Genomic DNA, 15,237 nt, shown 5'->3' with positions numbered 1-15,237 from the left:
GCAAAATTTTCAAAATAGGTGGGGCGCTCCGCTCCTTCCCTGAAAGTCTCGGGGGGATCCGTCAAGCGGGGGCTGAGAAAAAGGGGGGGTCCCAAAACGCGTTTTCCCCATGCATTTTTCCATAGGACCTTTAGTCCAAGCTACAGCCCGAACGGCTGAACAGAATTACTTGAAATTTGGCAGAGATGTAGTCCCCAGGTCAGGGATGTGCCTTTTGCAGGTCTGGTGTAAATCTGTTCAGTATTTCCTGAGAAAATAGCATTTAAAAGCATATATATATCTATAAGCGTGCACCGTGCGCGTACGGTAAAACTTACCGTACGCGCACGCTGCCGTGCGCGAGCGCGATTCTGATTGGTTGTTAGATCTTAGTAAACATTCGAATCTGTCGAAACCAGGAAGTGTCGGCCGCCATTTTGTCTCTCGCAGTCTGAGGGGGTGAAAAACAAAGGTGGAGAACGTGAAAAGGGGGCAGGGTTGACAGTTCCTGACCAGAGGGGCTTTGTCAGGGGGTCCCAGAAGGACCCCCAAGGGCCAAAATTTCCTTTAATTTTTTTGCGAAAAATCGCCGAGGACGCGTAGCGTGCGCGTACGGTAGAAACTGGAAAATTCCGTGAACTGCGTAACGTGGGCGCACGGTACGCGAAGTGCACCGTGCGCGTACGGTACGCGCACGGTGGAAAACCTTAAAAAAAACAAAAAAATACATAACTTAGCATATAAAAAACCGTACAAATTCACTGAAAAAAACCATAGGTTTCACACACGTTATAGTTAGGAATTAGCATTTAAAAAACCTTGCAAATTCACTTAAAAAACCATAGGTTTCACACATGTTCTAGTTAGCTGGACATTTCACTCGTGAAAAACCATTGAAATTCCCCCGTTATAGTTAGTGCAGGCAACTATAACTCACGCGACCGCAATCCTCTGCTGATGACGTCAGATATTACATCACTGATGACATATGTGTCTTTCTGAAAAAAAAAATTTTGTAATATATGTATAGCTAAAAATTAATGGAAGAAGACATGGGTAAATAAGTGTCTAAATACAGTGATGTAATATCTGACGTCATCAGCAGAGGATTGCGGTCGCGTGAGTTATAGTTGCCTGCACTAACTATAACGGAGGAATTTCAATGGTTTTTCACGAGTGAAATGTCCAGCTAACTATAACATGTGTGAAACCTATGGTTTTTAAGTGAATTTGCAAGGTTTTTTAAATGCTAATTCCTAACTATAACGTGTGTGAAACCTATGGTTTTTTCAGTGAATATATATATACACACACACACATATACTTCTACACCTACCTGCTGTATGCTTCCATTATCACCTCTATTACTGAGTGTTGGAGCTCTGCATGACTGAAGCATGACGAGCGAGAAAACAATGCTCCCCTAATACACACACTTTAAAACAGAGCCATATTTTCCTCCTGAAGTCTGTGGACATTTTTATTTTTAGGCCGAGCCTGGGTAGTGCATGCGCTGCTGCAAGGCATGCAATAGTGGAGTATGGTTTTGAAGCCCCGCCCACTCTCCGCCCATATTTTTGACTGGCTTGTGTCATTGTCCTTCGTAAACGCTGGCTTCCGAGTTGCTATTAGGCTTGTTAGTCCCTCCTTGGTACCGCCTTGTCTGCATTTGTTCACTCCCATAACAACTGGACCTTTTACTGGTGTTGTTACATGGTCTGCTTCATAAGTCGGTGAGCACTATTTTATTTAATGTGCTTCCTCTATTCCACCCACTACCTCCCAGCACGCCGCCCGCTTTTATTTAAATTTCTACTAATGGTGGTCCGGTTTAACTATAGCGGACGCGTTTTTAAATTTATTTATTTTAGCAGTGCGGTCCGCATTTAGCGGCCGTGCTTACTTATTTATTGTCAAACAGATGCTTTTTTTTGTCAAAGCCCCCATGCCGCGGTTTCACTTTAATGTTGGACACCCCCCTTTCTTTAGACGTGGCTTGTTTAAAGAAAGGGGCGCGACCTTCATAAATGTGAAAGCGCCACATGGGTGCTAGTAAAAAAACAAATATTTACAATGCGATAGGTCTCGCATTTGCGAGAGTTTAAGCTATTGCATTGCCAATAGCTTAAACTCTCGTTAATGCGAGACTTATTGCATTGCAAATGCTTGTTATGGTTTTCTTATTGGTACTTCTTCCCTCATAGTTCCCTCTACTGAACTATTCCCATTCATGAAGCTGGATCCTGTCATGTTCTCTTGGTCTTTTTTTTATGTCAGCTTTGTTGGTGATTTTTGTGTCTTTTCTCTCTTTTGGTGGTGCCATGTCGCCACCAAAGTTTTTCCTCCGACTGTGACTGAAGTGCAGAAACGTAATGTCAGGGATGACCCCATGATGTATGTGGTGTGTGCATGGAGCTTGGGCACGGTGCCCAGCCTTCTCCCTGAGGTGCCAGATGCATGTTAAGGCCTTGAGAAATAAGGAGTGAAACCTGTTGAGTGCAGAATTCAAAGGCCCGGGATTTTTGTTCTGATCATGAAGGGCAGGGAGGAGAAGCAGCTCCCGCCCTTAGCGAGAGAAGCATTAAAACATGGAAACCACTTTCAGTCGTCCATTTTCTTTTCTTCATCCACAATTGAATGAGCGCCTTGACTCTTCATTGCTGTACTTTGAGCTGATATAACTGGTCTAGGCATGCTTCGCTCCAGATCTTACCCAAGCAGGAGGAGATATTTAATCTTTTGTCAGCCACAGCACCTTTACTGCTCAGGCCACGAGTGCTTCTTCTTTGGGAGCGACTGCTCCAGAGGTTTTGAGCTTTGCTGCATCCTTTGTGCTAGCATCCTTTGTGCTAGCATCCTTTGTGCTAGCATCCTCTGTTCAGTCTCGCTCCCAGCATCATTCACATTCATCTTTTTAATGCTCGAGCACCTACTGACTCCGTGCTGGTGGCTAATGGTGTTGCACTAGCTCTGGCGGCATACAACAGACCACGCGGTCTCTGTGTCCTGTCTCGGGGTCCATCTCGAAGGCAGTCCAGCGAGAGCGGGTTACTCTTAAAAAGAAGAGATTGTCTGCACCTCCAGTAGTTGTTGCCTCCCACATGCCAGTAACCCACTACACAGGAATGCCTCATGTGTCTGGGACATCTGTGAAGCCATTGAGGACCAAAATGACCATGCCATTGGAAAGATAGTGACTATAAGATGGCACCCGTAAGCCTCAGTCATTGGAACCCTGCAAGTGGCAGACCTTCAGAACGTGCGTGTATTCAACGCCAGCAAAGGGCTGTGCTTCCTGTCACCGGTGTGTCCCGATTGGAAGGTTTTTTTTGTTGCTGCTTTGCATTGGTGGTGACTTAGAAATTTTTCTTGCTCGTGATCCCTGGTGCCAAAGTTCACTCTGAGACTCAAATCCTTGCACCTGCCACCCAAATATGTTCCTGTTCAGTCTGCCTCTGTTTGTTCCTTCCTAATGAGGTGCTAGTATTACCTATCTTTGCACTTTGTGTCCAAAGCCAGCATTTGAAAGTCAATCAAGAAGCACAGCGCTCTCTCAGTGGGCCCTGCAGTTCTAAGGATATAATTATTCTCAAAGAGCCTGGTGGTGTTCCCATCAGAACCCCTGGAGAGCTAGTCCGAAATATTGTATGTTTTGGACAGAAGGTTCTTGTTTCAGGAGTCAATTTTCAGAAACTTTGCCAGTATCCATGCTCTCTGGTAGGTGGCGATGTGTCACCGGTTGCAGCCTACGAGGCGGCTATCCAGTAGCTCTTGACTTACGGCATGAGGCTTTCCAAATATTTGTTTCTGATTATGATAGTCTTTGAGTTTCATTCATTACTAAAAGCTATACTCCTGAGTTCTCCTCACGGTTCCTGTTTGCACCATAGAAGGATCCCCAGTTTCTATGTATGTTATCTCTGCCAATCTACCATTATGTGACTTGTTCTTTGTAGATTGTACTGGTGCCAACTATGGGTAATGAAGTCTTTCCACAAACCACATGAATTTTTTTCTATCACTGCAAAACAAATAATCCCCCGGGAGCTATCCAGACCCTTCCAGCAGGATAGCAGCTGCCACAGCTATCCAACTCAGGGGAGTGGCTGTTTCAGATAGCTGCCAGCAGTTCCTTTGCCTTCTGTCTATTTCTTCACAAATAGTGACTTGTACGCGGAGCTCGAAGTGACACTTATTTTAGTTCTTGTCGTATGCTTTCTTTTCGCTATGCCACTCCCACCTGCCTTCAAGGGCTATCTTGCTGGTGGAGGTGGGGACTCAACCATAAGAATTATGGGTTTGAAGAGCAAGTGGTCTACCTCTTCCGATAGCTACTCTATCTCTGTTATTGACTCACACCCACCCACCTGCCCCGTCTCTTATTTCATATGACTGTTTGTTGCTTTTTTCTAATTTCTGTTCCTTAGTTGTCTCTGTCTCTATTTTCTCTTTGAAGAAGGTACATTAGGCAGAACTGAAATCGTCAGCGTTTTGTCACCAATTCTAATTAATCCATTGTTTTCCTTGTACGACTCTGTGTTCAACTTTGCTGAATTGCGCCTTTGCAAACCATTCATAGTAGCCATGACTGGTATGTTCTCTTGTTTTTACAGATGTTCAAATGTCAAAAAGCAAAGAGGATCTAAATTGTAGATCCGAGGTAAGTTGTTGCTTTTTCTTTATAATTACTGGACAAAAAATTGCACCATTATTTGTCACAGGAGTTGCTTTTCCTTCTTTATTAGCTTAAGATCTTTAATACCCCAAAACTAAAATCACAAGCTTTGACTTCACATTAAAGCAACACAATAACAAAACAAAAAAACGATTTCCTACACTCCCCAGGTGAAACTCTTCACATATCAATTAAGACCCCACCCAGTAAAATTTCAATGTATGGCAGCTTGCCAGTATAATCATCTGGTCAACAAAACTGGGCTGTATACGATTCAGATTCAATTAAAAACTAGTGTTGTTACTAGGTGCTTAATTTTTTTTAGCTTGACAAACTGAGTCTCCTCGCAAAAGATACCTTATTGTGTCTATTTTAGTGGAGTGCTCCCCCCTTTCTTTTACTTAAATCCATCTGTGCTCCCCTTTTGTGTGAAAGGTTCACATTAAAGCAAACCAATTAAAGATTCTTTGTCTTAGCCCCTTTCTGTACTTGTTTTTGGTTTTACCATTATTTAATAACAACTTATTTGCTTCAACATATTATAGCAGTGAGTGTATGTAATTCTTCAGACTCTTGTCCCAGTTGTTCACTATCACAGTGTCATCAGTGTAAGTTGAAATGTGCTTGAACAAAAAACCTAGTTTTTGAGGAAATACATCTTCTGCAATGATCACTTTCTGCTCACTGGCAGTGTAAAAGTAAAATATCATGAAACCCATTAAAGGGATTGATTTTTAGAGAAATTAACCCCGTTCCTCTAAAGGCATTGACATATTTGAGCTAACAGACTTCCTTCAGCTTAGTCCTGATTGCCGAAATCCATCAGATGGAACACCATCCTAGGATCCACAAACGAGCAGAATAAGAGAATGTTGATCCATATGGATCTCCCCATAAGTTAAGTGGTCCCGAATCATGCAGTTTGTTCATTTATCTGTTTTTTCTAAACCCTGTCTCGAATAGTAAAGTACATTCTTCTCTTTAACGTAATGTTGCACAAGCAGAGGCTTGGCGTACAGTTTTTCTAGTGGGATTAGGGGTGGGTGAACAAAAGCCCGCTTTTAGGATCCAGACCTTATACTTGGCCCTTTACCTGGCATGGTCACTGCTGTTCCTTGAACGCAGTAAAGCTACATATAGTGTTCAGATTACATTTGAATCCAATGAAGAAGAAACTCTGAGTTCTCACCAAAATTTAGGCTAAGTAGATGTACTGCTTGATTTTCCCGGCCCTATTGTGTTGACGGGTGATTTTTTGTGACTTCAGTCTCTTACCATCCAAGTCTAAGGGTTAGAGTAGTGAATGGAGCCTATTTACTAGGCACTTCGACATGATCCTGTGTTCTTCCCCATAGATCAGGGCTTGCACACATATCCTAGGGGATAGATTTGTTAGTATTAGGGATAACCTGTCCTGTAGTGAGGGTATTTCATGGAGCCGTGCTGAATTCAGGCCTGGTAGGCCTCAAACGGGAGAGACTCCATCTTTCTTTCTGCTCCGGCAGCTTGAGATGCTTCTAGGTTAAGGGTGATGTTTTAGTTATGAGGTGTTATTCGCTTGGAGAGAACCGGTTCAGGCCAGCCCTTATCGAAGGATTGTATTTTTCTTCATGCCGAAGACACTACATCAGGCCGGCCGGCTGGGAACGTGTCCTTGGTACGGGGAGGTACAAGAATTTGGTGGGCGGCAGGTTACGGGCCGGAATTTTCCATGAGGAAATGCACCTCTATATTAGTAAAAGTCTGAGGCAGATACGGTGCACTTACTTCAGCCCGTAGGCGGCATCTAGCCGTTAGCAGTAAAGCTACTACTTATTCCAGGGAAGACAGACGACAAGCTGGAAGGCGGAATAACCAGAGAGGAGAGAGTAGCCGATGAGGAAGAGGTCCCAGTGACTCGGAGAAGGGAGGAGGGAATACGAGCCGAGGCACAGACGAGTAGGGAACCTAGATGACCATTGAGTGCAGGCTACACACGACTAAGGTGATGTCGACCCCTTTCTTATTAGAGTGTACAACCTAATCTTTCACTTTTCTTTGCAGGTTATGTGTTACATAGTAATGTTATGTGATTGCGTATGTAATGAATAATAAAATACCCAGTTTGTAGTGAATCAACATGTGCTGCGTGTTCTTGTATAAGAGAGTAGCCTATTCTTCTAGTCAGCTGTGACTTGACATGAACAGATGTTAACCCTGATCAGGTAAGTGGTAACTGAATAAGGGAGAGAGGAGCCCCTCGAACCAGAGAACAGGTTGTGCTCAAACTGGCAGTTCTTGTGTGATCTGATAAATAGTCCCTTGTTGTATGTTATGGTAATCATAGGATGAACTTGTGCTGAGGCTGCCGTCTGGGTAGGAAGTCCTGGGTCCATCTGGGACCGCGAGGCTGAGGCTGCCGTCTGGGTAGGAAGTCCTGGGTCCGTCTGGGACCGTGAGGCTGAGGCTGCCGTCTGGGTAGGAAGTCCTGGGTCCGTCTGGGACCGCGAGGCTGAGGCTGCCGTCTGGGTAGGAAGTCCTGGGTCCGTCTGGGACCGCGAGGCTGAGGCTGCCGTCTGGGTAGGAAGTCCTGGGTCCGTCTGGGACCGCGAGGCTGAGGCTGCCGTCTGGGTAGGAAGTCCTGGGTCCGTCTGGGACCGCGAGGCTGAGGCTGCCGTCTGGGTAGGAAGTCCTGGGTCCGTTTGGGACCGTGAGGCTGAGGCTGCCGTCTGGGTAGGAAGTCCTGGGTCCGTCTGGGACCGCGAGGCTGAGGCTGCCGTCTGGGTAGGAAGTCCTGGGTCCGTCTGGGACCGCGAGGCCGCCACTTGTATTGTAAGAGGTCTAGATGTATGTGTATATATATATATATATATATATGTGTGTGTATATATACATATATATATATATATTAGGAATTCCCCGTCCTTAGGTGGTATATATATGGGCCCTAGGGAGAGGGTAACGTTCTGACTGGGTTAGAGAGGCTCTGATGAGCGGGTTCTATCTGATCCGAAAACCCAAGCAGAACATTTGGCGTCACGAACCGTTTTCGAAACCTGTGTGCGTCGTATTGTCTCGTGTTTGCTTTCGGCGTGTCCGTGGTTTTGTTTGTATATTATTTATGTTATAATTGTGTGTATAGTTTTGCTTCTTCTTTCTTTTCTTCTTTCTTTTTCACGATGTTTTCTAGAAAATCTAAATCTACTTTTAAGTTGCCCGTTGATATTCCCGGCTGGGATTCAACGCCTTATGAAGCCTTAGCCCGGGAGTGGGCTGATTCTACTGGTTTGAGTGAGAATTGGAATTCTTTTTTGGAGCTGGCGGAGCCGGCTAATGTGATTACTTGCTTACAGAAGGCGCCGGTCTCTAGGGGTGATGAGCTTCCCATTTTAGGGCGCAGAGGTTGGATTGTTCTGTCTGCGTACAGGCTTCTCCATGAGCGGTTGTTGAAGTTGCAGAACTTGCATAAGGATTTGGAAATGAACTTTGTTGAGATTCAGAATGCTCATACTTTGTTACGGTGTCAAAATAAGTTGCTTGCTGACAAACTTGAGACGTACCAAACTATTGCCGAGAGAGCGGCTGTGCGAATTGCTCGTTATAAATACAAGAATCGGCGTGGTCGGGTTTCGACGCGAAAGGTGCGTCTGGTCGTGGCGAAAGCCGGACTGGATTGGAATCCTGATGAATGGGATGGTAATATCTGGATCTCGAGTGATTCTCCCTCTTCGGGTGAGGAGTCTGCCAAGCGCGAGTCCTCTCGCTCTGGCCGTGCTTGTAAATCTGCTTCTTGCGCCTCTGATGGTGCACCCCGTGATTGCGCTCGTCCTTCGAGCGGGGTCGATGCTTCTTCCACTGATTGTTCCTCTACGTGTACTGGTCGAGCTCCTTGTGATGCTCATCCCGCGGTCTCGGCGCATCCAGTTTTTCGTCGGAAGTTGCAGCAGTCTCCCGCTGCTCCGCAGGGTGTTTCTTTAGACTCTTTAGAGGACTTTACTCAACAAGAAATTAGTGATATTTTGCAGCGATTTCGGCAGCGAGCTGGTGAGACCTTGCTCACGTGGATGGTGCGCCTTTATGAACTGGGCGCTGCGGGCATTATGTTAGATAATGGCGATTGTTTGAAGTTTTGTTCCTTAAGTTCGGATTCTACTGTACAGGATCATTTTCGTAACTATACTGGTGGTGGTCAAATTTCTTTACTTCAATTGGCGACTGAGGGTTGTAATCAAAAGTATCCTACTGAGTCTGATTGGCCTGTGAATGACAAACCGTGGTATACTTTGCGCGATGCTGCGCAACGTCTCAAAGAGGAGGTGATGAAAACGGCAATTTTTCTAAATACTGCCGACAGGTTGCTTGATGGTTTCTTGACATCTTCTGTGCGGAATCGCATCATTCGTTCTTCCCCTGTTGCCTATAAGCAGGTCATGATGACTTTATTGATTAATCAGACTGGTAACGTGTTATCTACGGTACTGGAATCGGTACGCCAACTCGGTGAGTTGGGTGACTGGTTTAAACCTGAACGTCAGTCCCGGCCTGACACTCGTACTCCTGGTGATAATAAACTTACTAGACGTGATATCTTTTCTGGTCTTCTGGCCGATGGTGTGCGGAGGGAGGACATTGACGGTGAGACTACTGCTCGTTTGTGGGAGTTGTTTCGCAAACGTGGCTTGGATCGGAAGGAGGGTGCCCGGCGTGTTCGGACGACTGAGTGTGATCGTGGTAGTTCTGACGGTAGCGGTGATGACGACCGCCGTGGGCGCTCTGTTCGTCGTGATGATTGACGTTATGTACGTGATATGTTCCCCTGTCGTGAGAAAGACAGAGAGGGAGAGGAGGAAAGAGAAAGGGGGAGACATGATTATGTTTACAGCAGACGTAGAGATGATAGGGATCAATCCCCTGAGTTGAGGAGGAGAGAGGATCGCCATAGTTTGGCCGATCGAAACCAGCAGTGCAATGCAGAAGACACAAATCCATTTCGTACTGGGAATGGATATGAACAGGAGGCACCGATACCTAAGAAACGTGAGAGTCTTTATCCTGATTTATCCTGGTACACAGAATGCAGTAAGCATGACTAGGAAATAGGTCAAGCTCCTGTACACAGATGGGCTCACAGAGATAATAGACCCTATGTAGATATTGATATTTATTGGAGACATCGTAATATCCAAAGGGCCCGAGCATTGGTAGATACAGGAGCGGAGGCCACTCTTATTCATGGAAAATCAAAGAAGTTTACAGGTCAGCCTTTTACAATTACCGGATTGGGTGGAAAGGAAACTCCTGCCGTTCAAACTTTACTTGAAATGAGAATAGGTTGAATCCCTAGAAAAGAATACTCTGTACTAGTGGTACCACTCTTAGAATTCATAATTGGAATTGATATTTTGAAAGGAATGACTTTGCATTTAGATGATGGATGTTACCAATTTGGAACTACGCATTATATATCGTCCAGGCCTATACGGGTTGGTCGTTTAAGAATGCCCCCCATAAAAGTTCCTCAGGCGACAAAAGTGGTTTGTCGGAAGCAGTATCGTATTCCAGGTGGTCATGAGGAGATTAGTACCACTATTCAGGAGTTGGTGGATGCAGGTGTTATAACCCCAGTTACTTCTGCTTGGAATAATCCTGTTTGGCCTGTACGTAAGAGTGATAATTCTTGGCGTATGACTGTTGATTATCGAGAATTGAACAAACACACACCCTCGTTGACCGTTGCAGTACCGGATGTCATTACTCTAATTGAAAGAATCCAAAAACATCCAGGTACATGGTATGCGTCCATTGATATTGCTAATGCTTTCTTTTCAATTCCGATTGCCCCTGAGTGTCAGGAACAGTTCAGTTTTACATGGAATGGGCGTCAGATGACGTTTAGAAGTCTTCCTCAGGGCTATGTGCATAGTCCTACGATATGTCACCGGCTGGTGGCAGAGCATTTGGCTGAGGTACTGGTTCATCCACAAATTCAGATGGGTCACTATATTGATGATGTTTTGATCCAAGGCGAAACACAAGAGGAAGTTCAGACCCAATTGAACAGAGTCATTGAGTGCCTGCGTGAGAAAGGTTGGGAAATCAATCCGGATAAATTACAAGGCCCGTCCCAGGCTGTAAAATTTTTGGGTATTAATTGGCATGAAGGGCACCGTGAAGTGATCCCTCAGGTTAAACAGAAAATCCTTGATTTTGCAGTTCCGAGGAATAGGAAAGAAGCCCAAAGCTTCATTGGTTTGTTTGGTTTTTGGCGTCAGCATATTCCTCATTTGAGTCAAATATTGGCCCCCTTGTACCGTGTCACTCGTAAAAAGAATGCATTTGAATGGGATAAACCACAGCAAGATGCGTTCAACCTAGCAAAAGAGGCAATTCAGCATGCTTTGGGTTTATGGCCCGTACGTGATGGTGAGGTGGATTTGAATGTGTCTGTACAGGGCCTTTATGCGAATTGGAGTTTGTGGCAGAAGCAAGGCAGGAGTAGAGTGCCGTTGGGTTTCTGGACCAAAAAGTTACCTGATGCTGGTGAGCGTTATACACCTTTTGAGAAACAGTTACTTGCATGCTATTGGGCTCTGGTGGATACCGAGCAACTGACTTTGGGACATGGTATAGTTTTACGACCTGAAATTCCTATCATGCAGTGGGTTATGAGTTCGCCGAAAACTCACCGAATTGGACATGCTCAAGAGGCGAGTGTGATTAAATGGAAATGGTATATACAAGACAGGGCACGTGTGGGACAAAAAGGAGTTGCATCCTTACATGAGCAGGTGGGGCGAGCACCATCGACTGAGACTGAGAGTGAATGTTCCGTACCTTTAGTACAGGAGTCTCCTGTCAAGTGGGGTAGACCTTTTGATGATTTGTCCGCAGAGGACAGAAACCATGTCTGGTTTACGGATGGTTCAGCAAGGTTCATAGGGACGAAACGGCACTGGAAAGCGGTGTCCTATAATCCGATCACACAAAAACTGCTGAGCACAACTGGTGAAGGTAAGAGCAGTCAATTTGCCGAACTTTATGCTGTTTATCAAGTTCTGAAACAAGAGTTACCTGGCACATGTCATATTTTCACTGATTCTTGGTCTACTGCCAATGGACTGGCGGTTTGGTTACCGACTTGGCATTCCCATAATTGGCAACTGCATTCAAAAGAATTGTGGGGAAAAGAATTATGGCAGGAGATTTGGGAGATGCTCCCACAGAGTACTGTTACAATCTTCCATGTGGATGCTCACACCCCGATAGATTCTCTTGACAAATTTTTTCATAACATTGCAGATGAGAAATCTAAAATTGCTGAGGCAGTGGTGGACAGGCAAGATTCTGATATTGCGGGATTGGCGAAATGGGCCCACCAGAAGGCAGGACATTTTGGAGAGAAAGCCACTAGCAGGTGGGCTGCTGATCGAGGAATTTATATTCCCCTAGATTTAATCAAAAATGTTATTTTACATTGTCCCATTTGTCAGCATATCAGACAGCGCAAAGTGCCCCAAATTGTTAAAGGTCATTTACATCGCGGGAAACTGCCCGCTCAAATTTGGCAGATTGATTACATCGGTCCACTTCCCATGAGTAGGAATTGTCAATATGTTTGCACTATTGTTGATACATACAGTGGCCTGTTGGTAGCCCTTCCCTGTAAGCAAGCTACCCAATTGAATACCATTAAAACATTGGAATTGATTATGATGTATTATGGTGTGCCATTCCAAATTCAATCTGATAATGCATCCCATTTTCGTGGAAGATTGGTACAGGAATTCTGTGTGGAAAACAATATTGACTGGGTATTTCATATACCTTATTATCCACAGGCCTCGGGTCTTGTGGAGAGATTGAATGGTCTGCTGAAGGAGCAACTGCGTAAATTGACAGATGACAAGTATAAGAATTGGCGAGACTTTTTGTCCCAAGTGCTATTAATTTTGAATAATCGTCCTTTTCTAAATGCTGAATCTCCACTTATGCGTTTGTTTCCTCCGAATGTTAATGCTCAGCCAAATGAAATCAGAGAGACTGTGATGTACTGGGAAATTACTCCCGGAGCTTTGGCTCCATGTAGAGCGACCCCAGGGTCGGCAGGTTTAGACTTGCATGCCATGGATGACACCGTTATAAAAGGTAAAGATCGGGTCATCATCGCGACCGGTGTTGGTGTTCATATACCACCCGGGAATTTTGGATTAATCGCCCCTAGATCGGGGCTGGCTGTAAAAGGCATTCAAGTGCTTGGAGGGATCATTGACAGTGATTATCAGGGAGAGATTAAGGTGCTCCTGCTGAATAGCAGTGAGGCTGACTTACTAATACATCAAACTGACCGAGTGGCTCAATTACTCATAATGCCGGTCTTCAGCGGTGAGATGGTAAAAGGCACTGCCCCAACTTTGCTAACTGTACGAGGCCAGAAAGGTTTTGGCTCCACAGACAACCCTGGGGCCAGGGTTTGGGTGCAGTCGTCTAAGAATCCCCCTGAACATGCAGAGGTCATCGCCACCGGTCATGACAATACCATTTTAGTTATGAGACCAGGGAAAGATAGCTGGGAAACGGTCCCGGCTGACAAATGTTACTTACGAGAATGAATAATGCCTGTATTTGATTCTCTTTCAGATCATTCTTTGGACTGTTGCTGCAGGATGTGTCGGCGTCGGACTATTTTCAGGTTGGTTCGACGAGAGAGGAGGGATCCCGTCAACCCGGGATGATTTACGCATCCGGGTTTCGCGCTCCTTCGCTGCGTGGGATTCGTCATCGAACTTTTGGACCTCACTGGCGAAAAGGGTGACTGATGCCCCTCACTTCTGTTTGACGCCGATGAGATCTGTACACGACATCTTGGCGACCTGCCTGGTTGCTGTCCCTGCTTCGCTAGAAACTTTGATTCATATTTTCAACATTTCAAAGGCTCGCCCCAATGTTCTTCTGGGCGATTTTGCCACCCATGCGTATTGCCCCTTATGTACTGAACTACCAGACCAGATACCCCCCATCCAGTCCCAAATAGTTACCTATAATATCACACAAGGAGATTTATGTTTTTTCCTTACGTGTAATCCTAGTGCAATTTCTGAATGTCTGCGTCTAAAATTGAAAGGTGCTACTTCCTTTACCCTGCATGAGCGAACTTTGTGCTTTCAAAGGACACCGAAAACATGTGCTTCTGTCCAAAACGATATGACTTGCAAGAGTTTGGTAGTTACCCCCAGTCATTATCGCACAATGTTACTACCTGCTGGATGGCTTTTCTCATGTGGTAATACTTCCTGGCCATATGTCCCCGCAAATATTTCTGGAGGCCCTTGTGCCATTACGAGACTCAGTTTACTGATGTTCTCGTCACATCCGAATGCCAATTCTCGTGTGATTCGAGATACAGTGATGTTACAGGAGGATTGTGACTCGTCTTTGCATTTATATTCCAAGTCTGAATACCTTAGCCTGGCTATTTCAATTATTGGTGTTCCTGCTTTGGCGGTTTATAATGCCAAATCTATTGGGAAAATGGCCTGCTGGATGGTAAAATCCATTAATCATACTTCTACAGTCCTGTCTGACATGCTGTTAGACGCCCAGGGTGAACGCAGAGCCATCTTGCAAAATCGAGCGGCCATTGATTATCTTTTGCTTAAACATGGACACGATTGTTCTGATTTCGAGGGTCTTTGTTGTTTTAACTTGTCTGATCATACACAATCCATTCGCGCTCACATTGACAAGCTACATGACTTGACAGAAGAAGTTAGAAAACACATTGACCAGGGCTGGTTTGACTGGCTCTTTAATTGGTTACCTGATTTATATCTGTTACGTCAAATATTAGGAGGTATTCTGATTACCATCGCTGTTTTGATTTCTATCTGTTGCTTTATTCAGTGTATTCCTTCACTACTTCAATTCTGCACATTTGGTACTAGACATAGATCAGTTAGCTTTGTTTCATATTATTCTTCCACAGATGTTAGTTCTGTTTAATGAATGTATAATAGACTGAAGTCAAGGGTGAAATGTACTGCTTGATTTTCCCGGCCCTATTGTGTTGACGGGTGATTTTTTGTGACTTCAGTCTCTTACCATCCAAGTCTAAGGGTTAGAGTAGTGAATGGAGCCTATTTACTAGGCACTTCGACATGATCCTGTGTTCTTCCCCATAGATCAGGGCTTGCACACATATCCTAGGGGATAGATTTGTTAGTATTAGGGATAACCTGTCCTGTAGTGAGGGTATTTCATGGAGCCGTGCTGAATTCAGGCCTGGTAGGCCTCAAACGGGAGAGACTCCATCTTTCTTTCTGCTCCGGCAGCTTGAGATGCTTCTAGGTTAAGGGTGATGTTTTAGTTATGAGGTGTTATTCGCTTGGAGAGAACCGGTTCAGGCCAGCCCTTATCGAAGGATTGTATTTTTCTTCATGCCGAAGACACTACATCAGGCCGGCCGGCTGGGAACGTGTCCTTGGTACGGGGAGGTACAAGAATTTGGTGGGCGGCAGGTTACGGGCCGGAATTTTCCATGAGGAAATGCACCTCTATATTAGTAAAAGTCTGAGGCAGATACGGTGCACTTACTTCAGCCCGTAGGC

General features: G+C 45.0%; 1 protein-coding gene across 8 annotated transcripts in view; it reads left to right on the top strand.

The window, feature by feature from the left end:
• Positions 1-15,237, top strand: part of JSRP1 (junctional sarcoplasmic reticulum protein 1) — a 185,685-nt gene that overhangs the window by 102,624 nt on the left and 67,824 nt on the right. For 4 of the 8 annotated variants that reach the window (XM_085639993.1, XM_085639991.1, XM_085639992.1 and 1 more), the window contains one exon: positions 4,593-4,639. The exons of the other annotated variants lie outside the window; for them this stretch is intronic. In XM_085639993.1, the coding sequence (XP_085496119.1) occupies positions 4,601-4,639 (39 nt within the window). In that variant the 5' untranslated portion in view covers positions 4,593-4,600. The remainder of the gene's footprint in view (positions 1-4,592; positions 4,640-15,237) is intronic. 8 annotated transcript variants of the gene reach the window in all.

Source organism: Triturus cristatus, chromosome 12, assembly GCF_964204655.1.
Source record: "Triturus cristatus chromosome 12, aTriCri1.1, whole genome shotgun sequence".
Taxonomy (NCBI): domain Eukaryota; kingdom Metazoa; phylum Chordata; class Amphibia; order Caudata; family Salamandridae; genus Triturus; species Triturus cristatus.
Note: the sequence above shows the minus strand (reverse complement) of the source record. Positions and strands in the feature narration are given on the sequence as shown.